Below are 22,176 nucleotides of genomic sequence, written 5' to 3' on the forward strand. Positions count from 1 at the left end.
ATAGATACATCTATCCATTACGAATAACTTGTCTGTGTTGTTTCCAATATCTTCCAGTGTCCTCCTACAATTTACTGCATGCTGAGATCCTTGCCGGTTTCCACAAAATGCTGCTGAATTTTTCCAAATAAATTTTGAATTCCTGTCAGTCCTCCATACACTTCCCAGTTCAATTGTCTTAGCCTTTTCCAATGCCTCTCAACTGCATTGCCTTTCTTTTGACACTTTTCAGCTATGAATGTCTTCCAATTATTTTCAGCTCCAGTTGCATTTTTGTCTATGTTTATAAGAAATACCTTTATACGAGTAAAGCAATACTTGATCTTGTGCATGTCAGCACCAACATCCAGAGTGCTATCAGGATCATTATCTTCAAGAAATGCTTCAATTAACTCATCCAACCTGAAAACAAAAAGCATTTTTAAGGAAAAAAAAAAATCACAACCAAGCAGACAACTATGTAAAGTAACGTGTCAAACACAACACAAGATTTACTAAGCTGAATGATATTGGTAGGCGATTTTCCTTCAAGGTCCATATAATTGAAATGTACTTTTGTTCCTGATACTAAAACCTGGATTTGCAGATTCTACAACTCCATATCAGGACATACTTGCACATGCTAAGGAATTGTTCTAGAATTAAAAGCATCTAAGATGTAATCTTTTCTTTTTCTCATTTATTTTATAACCTTCTGTTCTTTTACCATCTCAACTGAAAAGATCTAAAGCCTGCCCTCTCATGAGAATAGATTTTCAGAAGCTTTGGGCACAGGATGTTTTAACATATATGATTATTTGTGCAAAAGAACAATCTACTTTCTTTTCTATTACAAGTATCAGCAGATACCATAGCTTTCATACATAAAATTACCTGCTCCGATCACCAAGCAAAGGGACTTATCTTTTGATGAAGGTATTTATAGATTTCTGAAAGACCTAACTGCTCTTCTTCTGATAAATGAAATTTAGTTAGTATTTTATTCTCTTGCAATTGGTTCTTATTTAAAAACATCTGACATCTTCCTTAGGGAGCAGCAATTTTTATTTCAGTAATTCAGTCTTCATAAGAAAATTTGGCACACAGAAGCATCCTCTTGATTTTTTAAAACCAAATTAAAATATGAAGACTGGAAACCTACACAAGTATAATACAGCATGCCTCTGGGCTGGATGTCACAGCTATATGGATAGATGCATGCTGCCACCAGCTCTCCATGTCTTGCATTCCAGAGTGCGTGGCAAATCATCAACAAAAAGAGCAGATGATTTTTAAAATAAAATTAGCCCTTAATCCACTTACTAAGGTAAATTTCTAGGAAACAGAAAGTGCAAGTTGGAACTCCATCAACTGGTTTTAGATTAAAAGCTTTTTCATGCCTGACAAATGCTGTTACCATTAACCTCCTAGGCAAACGGTGGGCAACAATGACAGCCATATGCCTGTACAGTGTAATACTATGATTTTGAATGTTTATTTAAGTTATTATCCTCAGAAGATGAACTTAGGTTCTGAACCTGAGTGAGCAAAGGTATCTAAAGTACCAGCATAAAGTGACCAACTGCCAGAGAAAGGCAGGAGTTCAGAATCATCTCTGTGCCTAGTGTTTCTTTTGAAATAGTTTTGCTCAGCTCCTCACTTTATATGGAAGCCTTCTGAATGTCGCTTAATAGTAATTTATCCCAAACCAGTTACAGGACTGGGAATCTTGTTGTCATTTGATTATCTGAATTACTTTGCTGCAACCACATACAAAAATTTTAGGCATTATAATATCACAGTATCTAAAGTTGACCCTAAAGTAGTGGTTGGGATATCACCTTGCTTTTGAAGATTTCTTTCTGAGATTCCTCACATTACTATACTGTAGTAACAATTGCCTGCTGGAGGGTGAAACAATGTGATACACAACAAACAGAAAAAAATAAATCATTTTCAGGATATAAATATCTGAAAATCAGTAGCTGTAATGCTGTAATGAACATTGGAAACCATAACAGGCAGGTTTGGTTATTCATCTCCTCCAGAGTTCATTGCGACAAAGTGTCAGTTCTCAAAACAGGAGAAAAACTAGAGAAAAGAAGACAGCAACCCTCAGTTAGTTGCAGATAAACTGTGCTTTCCCATTTTCATTATTTCAGTTAAAGAACAAGAGACAAATATGTTGTCTATACCATTCATTATATGTGCAAAATTCCTGACTTCTGAATTTATAGAACACTCCCTTAAGTCAATGTGAGCTTGAGGGAGAGGCTATTTTAAGAGAAATATTAGTTACAGAAGCATTACTGGCATTGACTTGCTTCTCAAGTTAAGAGACTACAAAAATTACTGGGTAATAGACCAAAATTTTACTTATAGCTACATGATTCTTTCTGCATGAAGAGTCCAACAGAACAGAGGCCAGTAGTACAAGAAGTTATTCATACTCTGCAGACGCACAATGTACAACAACCAAGAGAATTAATTCTTCATATGTGCAGGCAGGCATTTCTGTAAGGACTGCGAAAAGAGAGGCATTTATACTATTAATGAGTATGTGATGGTGATTAAACAGACACAGAGAAAGTCAGTATTTGTCAATATCTTAAGCACCTTACTGATTTCAGTAAGTAAAAGGAAACAAGTAAAATAATATTTTTTTATAACTAGACTGTCTAGACTGACTATATGAAGTCATCTATAAAAATGGGCCTTTAATCTTGAACTAGAAATTAGAGAGGAGATATTTTAACCTTACTAAGATTACCTGTTTGCCAGGGATTTAGCCATACTCAGACTACCACAGATTTAGACTATGGGAATCAATCAAAAAAATTACACTAACTTGCACCATTATCATTACTGGAATAACACTGCAGAAAGTTACAATACTTCAAGAGAAGGAAAAGAATATATAATTCCTGTAAAATAATGCTCTATTTTGAAAATTATTATTTGCCAGTCAAGAGACAAGGTTAATTTGTCAAGATTAGCAAAATAGAAAAGCTGTAGTTATAGATACGAGCTGCTATTTCCTTTCTCTTACATTACCTTTAATGTGTTTGGCATTCTTAAAAAAACACAACAGCCCAATTCATTTTTTGTGTCCCAAGGACTATGAAGAAGCCAAAACACATTTGAACACCAGAGGACTGAGTCAAGTCTGAAATAGCAGAAAATAAATCAGAAATTATAAACCAATTCAAGCTCTTTGCCAATTATAGGGAACAGCAGACTCTTCAGTGTATTTTCAGATACATTTTAAAAATTTCATCTTTAAGAATTAGAACAAGAACAGGCCAACCTAGCCTAAACACTGAAGAAAAAAAAAATAAAAAAAGAAAAGCAACAATGAAAATCCCCATGAATAACAGCAAAAGAAATCACTGCATCCCTGATGTTTTTTTAGGTTTCCATGTAGAAATTACCAGAACTCTTTCTAAAATAAACACACAGTCTGACAACACTGGATATTCTAGGAGTTCTTCCAGTATACTGAAGTATTAAACAAAGGTAAAAAACCTGACAGTGTGATACAGATGCAACTTGGAGTTTCTCTTCTTAATGAACAGGTCTTGGTTAACTGAAAATATTTGTCCAAATAATTTATCAGCTCAAGGATTATGAAAACAATTGAAAAATTCTCTTATGAATTTATACAATGGCAGATTTGCTGCTTTACAAATGAAAAACCCCAATGCTACTTCCATTTCATTTTCAGAGATATTCACAGAATAAATCAAGGAGACAATAAAAACTTACAGGAGGAGTGGAAAAAAAAGACAGAGAATAAAAAAAAAAATGGAATACTGACTGTACATTTCCTTTTTCCTAACATATATTAGATAGGTAGATCTGCTTGCTAGGTGATTCGGAAGCAAAGGAAAATACAATTCTACAAGAAGAATATCCTTTTCTTTCTCCTATTCCTGACTCAAACACTTTATTGTATTTATCGTTATAAATACTCATTAAAATAGAAATAAATCTATGGAATGTATGAAAACCTAAAGAACAGAATTACATAAAATAGAGCTGTAAAAGATTTAAGAAATTCATATAGGGCATCTATGGTTACAGCTCAAACACATTTTTTCTAGTCAAAGCATCAGGCACAGGCTGTAGTCATCCTCCCATCAAAAGAGGCAGAGTGAGAACACCCTTCTTGTAGGTGAGGGAGAATGGACAGGGCTTTTGGTTTCATTCAGTTACCTTGAACAGACGGATAATACCTTTCTCCTTAGCAATAATAATATCTTCTGAGATAGTCACCTAAACTCTGTTCCTTAGTTATCTACCACAGGAATGCATATTAAACAGTTTTTCTCCAACTAAAGACTTTTGCAAGAACAGTCAGCAAGAGGCAAACCAGAAAAACACATAAAATAGCCCAGCACTGAACAAAGTTGGGCCTAGAAGTTCAAGAGGAACAAGAAACCCATAAAGTACAAGAAATCCAGAAAACCCTCTAGCAAATCTTTAGTTGCCTACTCAGAGTCATGTGTATGTGGCAGAGCAAAGGTAATGTGAAATCATGAGGTGAAATAACAATGTTCTTTTTCTTGAGGACCTTTTCCAACTCAGTCATAGTAGAATAACTAAAAGAACATAGGAAACAAAGTATTTTTGGTCAGTTGCTGTTGCTCAGTCCTGAGACCATATACTTAGACCTCTTAGATAGACAGCATGTTCTATTTCCTGGAAAAATTGATAAGTATAGTTTCAAAAAGACCTGAGCTGATGACCAGCTTCTCCTATTATGCCAAGGATAATGATTAATATTTCCATGCCTTTCCAGAACAGAAATTAGGAAATAAACCTGCCCAAAGAAGGGAGTTTTGTAAATGAACTTGCAAAAGGAATGAGCATGCTTGGCATGGGATACATAACATACATTAAAAATTTCTATATTTGTGACTGAGCTTTTCTTCTCCCAAAACATCCCAGGCTGAATGTTAATTTTCCCACTACACCTATTGCTAAAAGTCATTAGGAAAATAATTTTGAAAAATCACAGATGTACATGTATGTAGATTCTATGACATGGTTGAGGGTACCAAGGTACGTCATAAACTAGAGGGGAGGAAAAAAAGCCCAAGACACTTTTGTTGAAGCTTATAATGAAAACCAGCTAGGATCAAGCAGAAAAAAATTAAATTAACCACAAAACATACAAAAGCCCCTTCCGCAGTATTTACAAACTTTGTTGCTAGCAGTATGAGGTTTAGGTTGGGTTGGGTTTTTTTTTTTCACTCTTTCTTGACTTTATTTATGAAGAGTAGGCACTACAGCAGCGCTAGACTTTTTTGTCATTATATAAGAGATGGACTGCAGAAGAAATAATTTTCTGTTTTGGTATTCTATCTTTTTATTACCAACTTACAAAACGAGCGTATTACAAGCACTTTGCAAGATACCCATCAGTATCAAAAAGTATAATCTCTCAAGGAAAATTAAAATAAAGATAATCAATGCAAAGATCAAGTAATAAAATAACAACACAAAGCCTAGTAACAAATACTTCTCACTCACTGGAGAAGAAACCTGAATAAAGAGATAGTCTCTATACTATTGTCTGGAGATCAATACCAGGAATTCTATTTCACACTGGAGAGTTCTTTATAAAAAATACTTAGCCCCCAGTCTTCTCACTGCTTAGCTTAGAAAGTCAAAGTACACTCAGCTTGATAGGAAAAAGCAATGATGGAAACTGAAATTCAATAGATACCTAATTATGGGTTTAGCTACAAACGCAGAATTTAAAATTACTGAATTGCTTACAAGACACACTTAGTTGCTTCAGTGGAAATATGCAGCATGTATCTTTATTTCAGAATTTGATATTCTTTTAACGTAAGATGGTCAATTTATTTAAATTTGAGGGGATTTTGTTATACTGGTGAGTTACATCAGAAAATCTGAATCTGAACTAGAAGTACCTAGCCACAAGACACTTGCACTGACAGTACTAAACAAATATAAAACACCCCTAAAAGTATATTTTAGAAATGCTAAAATCTCTATGTCTATGTAGAAATAATTATTAAACTAATAGTCTGTTATTTATTGTAGTTAATAACATAAGCAAGCCAGCTGCTGCATTCTTCATTAGTTTCAGCTTACTAAGGCACTCAGTAATGTTTCCATGCAGAATTTGTGCTAATCAAATCTGGAGCAGGGATAATCATAGCTAATTTCACGTGACAAGAAAAAATGTTTAAAATCAGTGTCAGATGAAGATGTCTTTCCTAACTTCTGGAGATCCAAAATGGTTCCCTTTTTTTTCCTTTTCTGTTGTATGTTGTTAGGCAAAGGAAGTTATAGACCATTAAATATTTATAATTTAATGTTATTAAAGAGGAAGCCTAAAAAGGGTATTTTTCATACATTTCTATTCTTCCTTTTAGGACTGTGAGGTTCTGCCCTAAGAATAGGAGGCCTAACTTATACTAATAAGAGCAAGGTTGTGTTGAAGCCTGTTTGCCAGAACCCTGCTGTATCAGGAAGAATAGTTTTCCCAACAGAAATTCCCCGAAGGAGGAAAAATATGGAAGTATCAAACAAAGACCCATTTTCTGTGAAAAACAGCAGTAAACAAAGAACAGTGTTTTCTTTCTCAGTGCTCATTGGGGGAAAAAAACCAAACCAAAACAAAACAGAAAACATAAGTAAAAGAAAAAAAAAATTCTAAGTCAATGCCAAGGGAACAGTATCATGTCATTTCTGAGATTAATTTAAAACTCTGTGGTAGTGGTCTTACACATACTAAGAAAGTACAAAAGGAAAATATTACAGTGCTAATCCAGGTGAGTTTGAAACACAACACCAGGCTGAAAACACAAGCTGTGTCAAGCACAAGTCTGTTCTCATACTGATGCTGGGAAGAAAACTCACTGTCAAACAGTTACAAACAGTTGGGATAGAAACCTGTTAAACAGTGCTCTCTGGTTAGTGACTGTGAATCAGTCCCAAATTCTTGCTCTAGCATTTCCCTCTTTATAGTTTTTTTTGCAAATATAAACACACACTGAACTGCAGCTCACAGACAGCTTTTACCTTACCAACGATATTTTTCTCCTGTAACTTTCTGCCCTTCGGGAATTCTTTTTTAATGAAGCCTGCTTACCATTTAGACCACACATAAATCACAAAAGTTTTCTATTCACATTACTTTAGATTTCATGCAATTTTTCTGATAGTGCTCATCTAATCATTCTGGAGTTGCACTGTGCTACTTCAGTTTTACCCGTTCATTAAATAAGACTTCCATCCTTTTAAAAAAAATCCACTTCTGAATCAGTCATATGTTTGCATGAACAAAGATGCAAATTACACAGCTGAAACGCATCAGAGAAGCACTCCTAGCCAACTGAGAGTATGTTTTTAAAGTTTACAGCTCTCAATAGCTTGCAGGATGCATGGTCTCAAAACACAGATTTGGAAGGACTCATTTTGACCTTGCTTCATGTGCCATGATTCATTTCTGGGAGAGCTTGCCTTTTAACCCCTGATCACTGACACTGTATATTATGTATCAAAATTAAGTTCACTTAAAGACCAATTAATTTTGAGTGTCAGCTGTGAACTTTGTGACAAGCAAAATGGAAATCCAAGTTTATGAAAAATAGGCTATAAACAAAGAAGCTACTGAAACACTTGAGATAATCAGGGAGGTTGCCTCAATTAAAGAAATTTGCTTACCTAGACATTTGCAATAGCTTTCCTATCAGTAACATACTCCATATCAATTTTTTCTTTATATCTTAATTTTGAAAATTATCTTTAATAATGATGCCTATGTTATTAAAAAAAGTAACTCCACATCTCCACATATTTCTTATCTAAAAATGCATGAAAGTTGAAGCAGAATTGTCATTATATTTAGTAAGTGTGCATCAGTATGGCAGGACCATAGAGATGCTAAGCAGCAAGTTTTATCAAGAGCACTATGGAGGACAGGAGAAAGAAGGGAAAGTATCTCCAGGATTGTTGCTAACAGCATGACAAAGAAGACAAAGTATCCAGAAAAAAACTATTAAGCTTTAATTTAACAAATGTGTGCTAACACCTGGGTGAAATAATAATAATCATGGTAACTAAATAACAGAAACAGCTATCTAAGCCTTTGAACAATTCCTTCAGTAGATATTTGTAAGAATACTTTTATTAACATAGCCTTGGAATTGGCTGCATTGATTTGGTGCAGTCTTGAAGCAGGGAAGTAAGAGCACTAAGTCCTTGAGAGTCTTCTGTGTCTAGAGTCTGGAAGATTTTTATACTTTTTTTCACTTTAAATATCTATATGGTGCTCTAACAACTGAAAATAAAATTATTACAGGACAAGAAAGACAAAGATCCCCTTTCTGCTACTGATTGCAAAGAGATGAAAGTCTAAACATAATACAATTCAATATGAAGTGTTTACATGTGTATGTATGAGGAAGTTGAGTAATAGTAAAGTTGCACGCTACAAATTCACTGTGAGCTTCTGTTTCAGCCTGTAAACTGAAAATGTATTCTAAGCCAGTCTATAAATAATGGTATTGAGTTATACCAGCAACTGTGTTTTAAGAAACAAAGATATGGGTGAAACTAAATTAATTGTTGCAGGTGGCTGAACTTCTGTGTTTTTTGAGGATTTGGGTAGGGTTTTTGATGGAGGTTTTTTGGTGTCTTTTGTGGGGTTTTGTATTTTTTGGTTTGGTTTGGTTTTGGGGGGGGGGTTTCCCCCTATTTAGGAAATTAAAGGTTAGGTTCCGAGACACTAGTTGCTTCTCAATGTCATTCTCAATGGCATAATCAGTCAGACAGATGGAAAATGAACTGACTCTTCTGTCAGACATTCCTCCAGCTAGGCACTACAAATAACTGTAAGACAAAACGCCAAACACAATATTCTTGATGGGGTAAAATGAAACAGAAGTAGATCTGCAAGAACTTCAATAAAATATGCAATTTTTTTTTTAATTGAAAACTTCCTCCCAAATTATGTATAAAAAAACCCCAACAAACCCCACCAAAAAACCCACACAAAACCCCACAAACTTTGGGGGCAATTTTCTAATATTTTCATTGTCTTGTTTTCGTAGTTGATTCTTGAAAGACAAAGAATAGTCCAAAAATGATCAAATTATTTCATATAGCTAGGCAATAGCAAATTGAATGAGTATAAGGAAATGTAAACCCTAATACTGATTTTTTAAATCCACTGACCTGACATTTCCCTTTTTTGTCTGTACATTAATCTGTGCACCCCTGAAATAAGCAATCATACCAAGTTATCTAACAGATTCACAGAATATTAGATTGTGAACTATACAGATACTCTAGAAATCATGCACAAGTCCAGAATTTTTAATCCAATGATATTATATATATTGGAGCTGATCCTGTAAAATGTTGACTTAAACTCCTTAAAAGCCTCAGATAATGAGTTGGAAAGCCTCAGAAATACCATTGGAAATCAGCTGAAAGCAAAGTACTACAAACCTAAATTATTCTTGAAAACAAATGCCTCAGATTTTCAAAATTTTACCACTGCTGTAATTTGAACCTCTCAAAGATGATTTTGGAGCTTTCTTTATATATATAGAAGTTTGGAAAACTTCTGGCCTTTGAGTTGGTATAATGAAGTGAATCCTATGATACTTCCACAAGCAAATATTATGACCTTTAAACTTTCAAGTATCTTTTAAGTCTGCATGGATAGCAATTCTCTCAAATGGTGAAAATAAAGCTTGTGAGTAAGATTTGAATAGTGTTATCAGTAATGTTCCTGAAAAGGAAGTGATGATAGAGCACAAAACAAAAGAAAAATCAGTCCAAAATCAAGAAGTCATAAACATAGTAAAAATTTTAAGTTCTCATGTTTAGAAATGTAAAAAGAACAGGTGAAAATAGAAAACAACAATATGGTAAATGATTTACATGTATGGGGATAAACTAATTTTCAAAAACATAGAATGTTGGCTGGTTTTTATTGGTCTAATATGAACACATTTTTTAGACCAAATGGTCTTTCCTAACTTTCTATTCCTAATTATCAAATATTTACAGTAAGGACCAAGTGCTTATAAAGCAGCTAATAACAGAGCTAAAGCACACTCTTACGTATTGATAATGAGTAGAAATAAATAGATTTTTGAATGCCACATGCATTTTGTTACTACTATAGGCAACAACTAGGATTTTTATGCTGCCACTTTACATAGCCAATAGGCTGTCATACAGAAAGACTACCTAAATTCAAAGCTGACGTGAAACATTTAGAGTTTTTTTTCCAGTTCTATCAAGTTCAGTTCCTGGAGGGTAAAAATTTTAAGAATAGGGCCTCTAATTTCGTAAAGCAATCAAAGAAAAAGTATACACACAGATTACACATTACATACACAAATACTCGCACTACACAGTACGGAAGCATACACCTATTACAGATATAATCCCCCTTTGTTTTTTTATTAGATATATGTGCAAAGCCATTTTTGCTACCTCCTTATGTGAGGAGATTCTTCTGAATTAGATGGCTACAATGTGGCAAACAGATGCAAAGAGTTTCTACACAGTTGAAAATCATTCATTCCAATGATGAAACACACACAGATCTGAATCTTTGTGTCATTAAGTCGCAGGGAGATTTGGCATGGCCTAGAAAAGGAACAGGACTGGTTTATACAGGGAAAAAAATATGCCTACATTAATGCTACACATGCGTGTTGTTTGCAGAAAGAAGTATGTCAAGTCGATTGCCGAGCAGATGATTTCTTTCTTCAACAGCACTTTATAATAACAAACCAAAAGCACATACATAAAGAAATGCTGCTCAGTGCCAGCTAGTATTTGTGGCCATAACAGTAGTCATATTCTAATCTCTAGAGTATATGTAAAAGTAGCAAAAGAAAACTAAGCTTCAGTTTATCAAATTTAAAAAAAAAAAATATCTCCTCCTTCTAAGGAGAAGGTATCAAGAACTTAACATAGGACAAGGATGAAAACTACTTAGGAAGTCAGAAGGACTCATATGGATGAAGACCAAGACACTCTTACAACACAAAAGAAGTAGTTTTGAAAAATTCGTGTTGTGTCACTTACAGTTATTAATTAGACTTAAAAACTCAGAAGAAAGAGATTTTCAGTAAGTACTTAAACTGCCAAAAGATGCAAACAGGTATTTAGTGGTACTTTCAGAAGCAACTCAGCTGACCAAGTATCCAACGAATTTCAGTGAGGTTCAAAAAGCTGCTATGATCAAATGCTTTTAAACATACATCTTTGGAAATTGGCTCCAAGATTTTTTTCAAACATCTAAATAATCAAATTCAGCTATGCTATCTTTTCCATTTGGGTTAAACCACAGCATCCATACATCTCACTAGCCTGAGTTATACTATATTACCTTTCTTGAAACCGTGTGACATTAGATGACTGCTATACTTTTGAATATTAAAAAACAGGACAATAGTATCAATAGTAAGTAGCCTCCTCCTCCCCCCCATTAAAACAAACTTGCTAATCTTTGAACGACACTTAAAATTGTCTTTAAGTAGTTTCAGTGTACAAGGTCAATAGTTTAAATAAGATATTTTAAATAAGATATTTTTTTTCTAATTTCAGTTTCCTTGGAACAAGATAGCAAGATCAAAGAAAAGTATTTACAGTTATTTGAAGCATCCAGCTCAGGTACCTGCGTTGGGAACCTGAACTTCCTGTGCTGCCACTCAAGATTTTATAACATGTAATAGAAAAAATGACCTCTAGAGATATCCATGGATTTAATAGCATTCTAAATCAGGCATCTAAGTTAGATGTTGATGTGAGATGTTTTAAGACTACTTTATAGTTAAGGTAGTTTCTTTTCTCTTTAATATTGCCTACAGCTTATGTCAGCCTTCTAACTTCCACACAAATCCACTGTCTGCAAAGCTGTGTTGACATAAGGCAAGGTAATATGCTTCTATTTCTTTCACCTTGCAACTGATACTGAACACTGACATCAGCAAATAATAACATTTGCTCTGCTTTGTAAATGAAACCATTTGTTCAACAGCTTAAGTATGAGTAACTGTTAAAGCTCTATATTGTACAACAGTGCAATATTGTTAATACCATGATAGCATACAGATGTCACAATGTTGAAACAGAAAAATGAAAGACAGAAAGAAGTAATGAGAAATCCAGGACATGAGTAAGATGAACAATATATAACTGTTGAAGTAAAAAATAGAAGCGTCTGTAATAACATACATATCTGAAAGAAATAAGGTAAAGTTATTAATAAATTAAAGTGCTAAGCCAGTACTTCCGGTCCTGTTTCTAGAGAATTCCAACTGGCAAAGGCTCTGGAAGCGTGGGTGCTCTGGAACACAGGACCTTGATTTGAAATCCTGACTTTCTGGGCACACATTGTAAATTGCTAGTGAGCTCATTTATAACAAAACCAAAAAAAAAAAAAAATCCCAAATGATTCAAACAAAAAGGGCTCTCCCTTTTACTTTTGGCATGCTTCTCAAAAAAAAAAAAAAAAAACCAACCAAAAAAAACCCCACAAAAAAACCCACCCAAACAAAAAACCAAACTGTTTGAAGGCCTTATATTTCTAAAGCACAGTGCAGAAGCCTGTAAGAGTACAATTTCCTACTATTTGGGATGTATGATGCTATTTTCTACATTTTTAAAAATTTTTTACTAAACAAGAAACTAATTCTTTAGCTCAAAGAAATATTTAGAGATCAGCCCTCTACAGCTGAGGAAGTAGATGGTATGATCCAAAGCAAGCAATTCAGATTTTGGAAGCATTTTATGAACTACATTCTGAACCACTTATGTAGTCTAGCTGATTTTTTTTTATGCTGTGCTTTTTAAATAAACAAAATGAGAGCAGCAGAATTCATGTATGTTTAACATTTATGAGAATAAAATAATAAAATCAAAAAAATAGCATGGTAATGTAAATGCTTACCATTTAACACAGAATTCTGAAGTATGAATTCCAGACAGCTGTAGCTTCATTCACAGGACTGATAAGTTGTGTTGTGTTATAATTTGGCATTCACAAGAAAATTGAAGAGCATTTGTTTTTCATTTTGTTTTAAACTGAGTGAATGACAATGTGACATTGTAGTGATTATGAGGAAAGCCCATTTGACAGATGGGTTTTCTCCTTCCATTAAATGAATAATATAAAAAAAAAAAAATATCCCTGAAGAAACTTCTTTGATTTAAGTGAGAAAACACCAGTGAAGAATGAACTACAGCTTATTCACATACTAACTTCAAACATCTAGCAATTTTAACTGCATTGAGCAGCCCACTGATTTCATTTGGAATGCCCTGAAAGTAAACAAGTGGAATGAAGCTCATTATTGCAAGAAATGTTTGGCATTTCTTGACTTACTAAGTCAAGAAACATACATAATATAATTTTAACATAACGTTAATAGCTGTTTCCAGGGCAATCACTAACACTATTCCCTGAAACATAAGTAGAAAGAAAAAGATCTATGCGTTACCATAACCATTCTATTAGATTGAAAAAACATTATTGGATATACACATGTGCCACTGGATCCAGTTTCGTTTTGGCATCCATCTTCTACTGAAAACTGCCTGAGGTAAACACTTGTGCAGACAAAATAAATATGTACTTAGTGCATGGAGTTTTTCAGTGACATGTTTTGTACCTTTGATCATCTGTGTTCAGAATCAAAGAACAACTAAAAAGTCACAGAATACTTCCAAAGATTAATTTTGCTCTGACCTTCCTTGAAATATGTATCATGAATCAGAACAAGAATTAAAGCACACCTACTTTTGATGAGACGATGAGACTATATTTGGTAAGATTCCTCCTTACTAGTTAATTATTTGAGATTCATAATAACCCGAATTATGATTTTCTTTCCAGCATATTAAAAAAGCATCAATTTAAAAACAAATTATTATTCTGTCTGGAACCCCCTACAGCACACCTCCCCTAAGAATCGTTCTTGTGTGGCGACTCCAAATGAATCACAACACAGTATGTTGCATTATCACCCTATACCATTTCCCCTGGATGTCAGGGGAATTTGTTAGCACTGGTAGTTTTCTTCCAGACCAATTCCAAGAGAAATTAAAATAAGACTAAAAATTCTCACAGCTTCAACTTGGTTACCATTAATATACTAACCAAACCAAACCAAATCTCTAGGCAATTACTACTTTCTTTCTACAGATGAGGCACAGAGATTTAATAGGTCCATTCCACAAAATCAATTAGCTTTTCAAAACTGGGAACTGACTTTCATTATTGTGAACATTTAGACCTAAGTAAATATTTCTACATTATACATAGAAAATTCTTACATGCTGTACTGATTTGATACAAAAAGCTTTAAAATTTTACAAGAGTTATGTGAATTAATTATGAATTTTCAACAGCATGCACAGTAAAAAATTTGAATATTTGGCTTTTAGGACACTGATTAATTGTGTATCAGAAATGCAAGGTTTCTCTTGGCCTATGTCAAACTAACACTGCAGCAGGATACTTCTCAGCAAAAAAAAAAAATATTTCTTGAATTCTACTCAGGTTGTATATCCAGTTTTGAAGGAGACTGTTGTGGGTTTTTTTATTCTGCACTATTATACAACACTTTTTGCCTGGCATCTGAAAGGCATTCCCATCCTTTGCATTTACTTCACTTCCTCAAAGCTGAGGCTGCAAAAACATAGCCAGCAGCCTCATAGAGCTTTTCATGAAAAATTGCCATTCTAACCTGGCACCTAACTTCACTTATTTATGCACTCAGAGACATTTAAAACTCTGAAATGAATGTAAATATTTATGCCAACAAACTGACGAAAAGTAGCACCACAAAAGAAGAAAATGAAAACAATGTAAGCCATTACTGAAGTAGCTCTTCTTGTGAAAGCTCTGATGTTCTTTGCTTGCCAGTCACCAGCACCAGCTCATCCTTCAACTCCTGGATCTCCTTTTTCAGCTGGACAATCATCTACAAAGAGCAAGGCATAAACCAAGCATCACCTACAAATTACTAGCTAGTTTATGATTTTTGCATTACAAGGCTGAGTTTATGGAAATACTATACTTTGGTTTCCTCTTTTTTTTAAACATCTTTTTTAAAAAAACAGTCCAAATGCCTTAAATATATCAAGCACTACTTTTTTTCTTTTCCATTTATAAAAACAAGGATAGTCTTCCAGACTCAGTAAATTCTATGTGTTAGAAGACATGGTTGTACAGAAAGAGTTCAAAAGATTATTTGCAAAAGAGAAAAATAATTTGCCCTAGGAGTAAAAAAAGCTTTCTGACTCATTAGTTTTGCTTATTAGTATTGAAAACACATTTAAAATAGAACTGATGTCTGTGTTAGGGAAAGGCAAACTACACACCAAAAGTGATTATTTTTATTTTTTAATTTTTTTTTTACTTTCCCTTTAGAAACAGAAATTCCAAAACAATATCTTGGTATTTTAATCTTAACTTTTCTTCTTTTTCATGTAACATTCCACTCTAACTAGAATTATAGCATACTCTAATTGTAAGATGTATCAGTTGCTAACAACAAACGAGTAGTATAAATCAACATAATGAAATCAGATTGTATTCATGAATAGTAATGACTGAGAAAGTGACTTGGAGAACTGTACTAGATTTTTAAATTCTCATAGCTCATTATTGGAGCCTGTACTTTTGGAAAAGCATATGCATAAAATGATATTTTAGAAATCACTGGTCTCTCAGGGCCAAATTCTACAAAGCAGGGACAATATGCAAATCTCTAAGTTTAAAACATGAATGAGCAAGTTCTTGGATACTTTATGATTGGTCATTTTAAAGATGCATCACTTCATAATGGCTCAAATGGATCAGGAGTCCAATGATATTTCTAGATGGCTATGAGTACGCTGATTCCATGTGCAAAATAAGTTTCCAAGAGAAGAAAGTTTTCAAGGAAAAATGAATCATTCTTGATTGCACACACTTTCTAGAAATAAGATTGTTCAAATGGATGACACATTTTCACTGGATGTTAAAATTCCTTCAAACACTTGTATTTCTTTTAGTGTTTAAATTTAACCATGGCTCTTAAACTTTGAATGAGTATTTTATGTTAAAAATCAAAATATCCTAAACATACATATAATTATTTATTTTAACTCTAAACTTACTGGTAACACATTTGTTACTATAAATATGAAAGGCTAACTTACAATCTTTTATTGAAGAATCTATTAAGGTAGTGAACTGTTAATTACAAATGTTGCAAGAGTGCTTCAAGAATGCCACAGGCCAAACATTTTAACCCGATTTTAGGTTGCCTCCCTCTGGTGTCACTCTCTGATGTAGTCTGTGCCAATTACAGATCTAATAAAATTTGGGGCTCAAGTACAGTATGGCAGAAAGCTGAACTGGCAGAACCATCCCTGTTCAATGTTCAAATTTGTTAGCATAATTAACTTCAATCTGGCAACAACAGAAATATTATTTTCAGGATATGGATAAAACATTCCTTTTCAAGATTAAGACAAAAAGAATCTACAGAGGCGTAATATTTTCGTTTCTATTTTTAAATAAATACCAGGGGAGATTAGATTTAATTCAGGCTCAAAAGTTTGGTTTTCAGTTTAAAACAAATCCTTTGGTCATAAGTGAGAGAGGTTCAAAGCTGAGTGACTGAAAAAGTATGACAGAAACAAGCTCAATGTCTTAGTAAAATACAGTCAGCTCTCCATTATGAAGAATAAAGTTTACACAACACTCAGACTTCACTCAGATCTATCCAGAGGTATTATGCATTCCTGTTATAAGGCATGCATTCAATTTACAGATGATAAATATAGCAAATAAATGGCATTTGATTTTATGAAAGAATAATTTAAGTCCAGCTTTTTACTGAATAATCAAATTGCATCCTGGGAATATAATTTAGGTAGTCAAGATGGGCAACAAATTACACAATGAGCACAGAACCATGTAAAGTCTAGGTACCTGTGTTCCCCTGCCTTTTCCACAAGAGGGGATGGTTTTCTAACTCTCACGAGTCCACTCTTGCTTTACTTGCTAAATGATCCTGCAGAGCGAGACATACCAAAATTGTGGAGTATAGCTCCACAGGATGTAGTAAATATTCAGGAGCCTGCATGTGTTCCACCTCAATCAAAGGCTTCTGTGGCCATGGAATACATGTTTTGCATGATTTGCTACTATAAAGCCTACACAGGAAAGAGAAAAGAGGGCAGACAGACAGAAATGAAGTTGTTCAGTGTCTACTGGGTTTATTTTTTGGCTGCTCTTATTTGTTGATTTTAGTTTTTTGTTACGTTGTTGCTGTTAGAAACTGTTTGGAAATAAACATAGAATAATAATTAAAAAAACCTGCAGAAGAACTGACAAGAATCCCCTATTCCCTTCAGACTTCAGGGACAAGAGAAAATAAAAGCACAATCATTAACATTAACTGAAATATGTTAATTACTATCACATAACAATGAATGAAATAATCAACCATCTAATCCCCAATTTTTAGACAACAAATGCTTATGTTATATAATCTAGAATTCTACAGTCTAGCATTCAAGGGCAAAGCATTTCCTAGCCAGTTCAGACGGTCATATGAGAACAAAATACATAAAACTTGTAATTAAAAATTAGTCATGAGTAATTTAGAAATTCGGTAATGTTTTTGCTCATTAAAAAGAATGATGCTGTGATTAGTATATCATAAAATACAGGACCACTGAAAGTAGAGTATTTCATTCAGATTTTATATTCTTTAGGAGTGAATATTTCAATAAAAATTCATAATTATGTCATTAACAACTACATTTTAAATATTATCTGTTTATATATAAAGAGAATAATATAATAGCTAACATGAGCTAATTTTTCATTTGCTGTCTTTGTGACAAAGACAGAGGGTATGCTGAAATGCATCCACAGTTCTTTCTTCATTATATCCACATATGCTGCTTTGGTACAACCAGTGTAATCTCAAACACTTCCCAAATCAGAAAACATCTTTGATATACAGCATGCAACCTAGCTGATCCAGTAGCTATCATTATCTGCAACACTATGTTGAATTAATCAGTCCCTAATAGGTGTACTTATTATTTACAAAGGAAAGAAATTTCCCAGGTAATGCAGAAAATTACATTAAATAAACTAACAAAGACCTTAATATAGTAGAATTTACCACTACAGAGCACAGTTTCAAACAGATCTGGTATGTAACAAGCTAGAAGCATATAAAATCTTTCACAGGAAAGACTAATCCAATACTAAAAATAAAATGCATTTTTGTCATGCACATTAAAAGAAGAAACTTGTTTTCTTTATGTGGCACTGCTTTGTGCTTTACCAATGTGGATTATTACCTCTATTCTCTGCACTTCCTAAACCTCTAACCCATTCTGCAGAGCTCCTCTGCTGCTCTTTGGGATGCGAACATCAGCCTAATGCTTCAATATGGAAATCCTATTTTTGCATCTCATTTACGTGTCTTCCTTTTTTCCTAATGGTAACTTTACAGAGTTCTTTCTTCCTAGCTAAAATATTCCTTTGACCAATCTCAATGAAGGGCTGTGTCTGTATGTTTCTTAACTTTTTAATACTAATTGTTTCAGTGCAGTAGCATGCTACCTTCAAGGGACTAGCAGATTTTTTATGAGCTTTAGGGACATCCAGTTATCTGTGACTATGATTTACAAACTAACACCCTAAAAGAAGCAGCACAAAGATGATAATGAAAGTGACCATTGCTCCTCAGACGCCTTAAGAGCTGAGAAAGCCTTTAGAGGTTTTATAAAGGTCCATTCAATTATAATTATGTCCAAAAGAAAAATATAAAAATAGTAGTTATTTTATAGAAAAATTTGGAACATGAATCTAAAAACTATTTAATGGGATGATTCAGTATAAAATTCTCAGCATCCATTTGACTGTTATTGTTTACTAAAACTTTAAACAAGCAATCTCCTTTCCTCTGCTCCCAGACAACTCTTACCAATCTAGGGTCAATTTCTTCATTAAGAACTGCTTCATTCTTAATAAGAGCAACTCGTTGTGCAAATCTGCAGGTTGATATAGATTCCTGGAAGAAAAAACAAAACAAAAAAAAAAGAGAGAGGAAAAAAAAATTTCAGTTAGCTTTGCACCAGGTAAGTCAGACAGACCGCTAATTAAGACAGCAAACTAAGTTTTTATTTTTTGTATATTTTACAGACATTTCACATTCTAAACCAACAATATTCAAGGGAAATTATGTTAGTATATGAATGACAGTGACATATAGAACTGACAAATCGTAGTACATGTTCTATTGACCCAGTCAATCCCCTGATCAACTGTGTTTCAAATGAGTCCCCAGCTGGCAATAAAGGATAAGGCAGCCATACTACTCAGAACATAAAATCTTTTGAATTATGAGAAAAAGAGAAAATTAACTAAGACCCCTTTTTTAGTGAAAATGGGACTAGAGAAGTGTATGTAAAAGAAGCTGGGAAAAAAGATGAAGAAGGGAAGAGAGGAAGTCCAGGATAAATAAGAAAGAAACTGGGAGATTTGGAACTAGAAGGCATATAGGAGAACTATGATACCAGATAAAAAAAACAAACTGTCAGATGAGCTAAAGTGGGGCACAGGAAGAGATGAAGGAATTAAAAAAAAAAAAAAATTATACAATACTGAGTTGTGGAGAAAACTCCGTGACAACCAGTGTATACTCCCATCTAGGGCACAGAATAAATTTGAGGATCCCTAAGTATTGTTCCCTCCTTAGAGATCAGCTGATACAGAAGTTCTCTTGCAGGGTCTGGCATGTATCTAACGAATCAAAAGCTAGCAACTGTTCTCAGTTAGCTCAAATTAAAAAATACCATTCAGGAGTCTTAGAAATTCTAGTGATAAACTGTATTACAAAATTTTCTGAGATGCTTAAATCTGCATTTAAAATGTAAGAATGTACATATAACCCCTACATTAAGAGAACTTTACTACTGTTATAAACTTGTATTTCAGAATCAAGGTCATATCTTCAGTTTTCAGTCCTCCAACATATTAAAATACTAATTTAAACATATGCTAATATACTCTTTTTTTTCCACAGGGCTTCTGCCTTTTTTCAGTCCTTGGAGGGGTGGTATCTGAATTAGCTACGTAATGAAAGATACTAGGGTTTATTGCCAAATATATAAATGTAGAATCAAATAAGTCTTCAAGGAAAGGGAAGGAAGACCTTACAACTGAGAGAGCTACACACAGTCTTAGCTGGACTCTACCTTTGCCTCTGCTGTACAGTTTCTGTGCCATGATGATGTGATTTTAAATAAGTTCTATACATATATTAAGTACAATTATATGTACAATACATACATAATTTTCCACCAGATCACTTTGCCCTGCTTAGTGTGAACCATATGTTAAATTAATGAGTAGCTAATGTTCAATGTGTAAGCTTCTGCTATATTTATTCTATGCCATCAAAATTATAATCAAAGCTGACAGCTACTAATTTCCTAACAACTTTTTCTGCCATGCTTATTAGTACAGTACCTGAAGGTTTCACAGAAATTAATCAATTAACTCTCCAGGTATTGCTTTGCTGCAAGTATGTGGAATGACTACACTTAACGGAAGGGAAACTGAAGTCAAAAGTACCAAAAAAAAAAAGATATTTGATTATTGTCATTTCATGATCATCTGTTCAAAACAGCTTCCATTCAGCTTCAGTTACAGCTATAATAATTAATGTATCTACAATTCAGAATCAAGATCTTTCAAGCACTCCGCAAAACTAACACAAAAAATGCAATGTAGGTGATGTAAGAAATTGTATACAACCCTGGTAGAAGTAGGATTATAATCTAGTTCTCTAGGATAACATTCTGTTTGTGCTTTTCAGATGAGTGGCCTTTCTTACTTTGAATTCTCTGCTTCATTGCTTTCATTGCAAGAGACAAAGCTAGGTCCTTAAGAAAGTAGCTTTTACTATACAATTTCAGCTCCTACTGGGGGGGGGCAATTCTATCTCATGCTTCCTTTGTGAATGAAACATATACCCAATGGAAAAAAGCAAGCAGACAAGCAAACCAAACATAATTATGCATAGTGACTCACAAAACTCCAAATTATATTTATGCAGCTATCCTAATTCTGACATTTTTTAATGTTTAGTAATTGACTTAACATCTGTCTTAATATTATACCAGCTTTTGGGGAGCAGGGAAGGGATTTTGTGAAGGTCTGTTGTGTAGATGGTATATGTTAAAGCAAGAACATGAAAACTGTCAGTAGCCTACTCTGTATAATTGCTTGGGATAAATGCTCCCAAAATACAAAACCTAGATTGCAGTGTGAGATACATACACCTGATGAATCGATATACAAAAGAGTGCCTATCCCACAGAGCCTAAAAAAATTCATTAACAAACTTACAGAGACGTATTTGTAACCAGCCATCATGCTTGCATAATTACATGTTTACAAGTCTGAACTATCTGTTTTCATTTAACAGCAAAGTCCATTTTCTCAAGAAAAAAAATTCAACTAGATGAAGTACAGTTTTAGTATAATGTTTTCCGCTGTATTTCAGAACAGTCTTGGGCTTAATAGGTGTTTTTCCCTTGTTTATTCACATTAGAATGTTTTGATGTTATGAAAAACCAGGAAACAGATTATAAATGGTTTTAAGCAGGGTTCTATGTATTCATATTGCAATGTATTTTAGAATAGAACAGAATAAACTATATCAGTTGGAAGGGACCTACAACAATCATCTGGTCCAACTGCTCAACCACTTCAGGGCTGACCAAAACCTAAAGCATGTTAGTAAGAGCATTGTCCAAATGCCTCTTAAGCACTGACAGGCTTGGGGCATTGACAGCCTCTCTAGGAAGCCTGTTCCAGTGTTTGTCCACCCTCTTAGTAAAGAAATGCTTCCTAATGTCCTGTCTGAATCTCCTCCAATGCAGCTTTGAACCATTATCACACATCCTGTCACCAGATTCCAGGGAGAAGAGATCAGCACCTGCCTTTCCACTTCCCCTCCCCAAGAAGCTGTAGAGAGCAAGGTCACCGCCCCTCAGCCTCCTTTTCTCCAAACTAGACAAGCCCAAAGTCCTTAGCCGCTCCTCAAAGGATGTGCCTTCCAGCTCTTCACCAGCTTTGTTGTCCTCCTCTGGATGCATTCAAGG

General features: G+C 34.1%; 1 protein-coding gene across 1 annotated transcript in view; it reads right to left on the reverse strand.

Annotated features, from left to right (window-relative positions):
- The window catches only part of KIF6 (kinesin family member 6), a 158,325-nt gene that overhangs the window by 90,562 nt on the left and 45,587 nt on the right, over positions 1-22,176 (reverse strand). Inside the window, 3 exon segments of the mRNA XM_037405664.1 lie at positions 297-402; positions 14,869-14,972; positions 18,990-19,076. Coding sequence (XP_037261561.1) covers positions 297-402; positions 14,869-14,972; positions 18,990-19,076 — 297 coding nt within the window.

Source organism: Falco rusticolus, chromosome 12, assembly GCF_015220075.1.
Source record: "Falco rusticolus isolate bFalRus1 chromosome 12, bFalRus1.pri, whole genome shotgun sequence".
Taxonomy (NCBI): domain Eukaryota; kingdom Metazoa; phylum Chordata; class Aves; order Falconiformes; family Falconidae; genus Falco; species Falco rusticolus.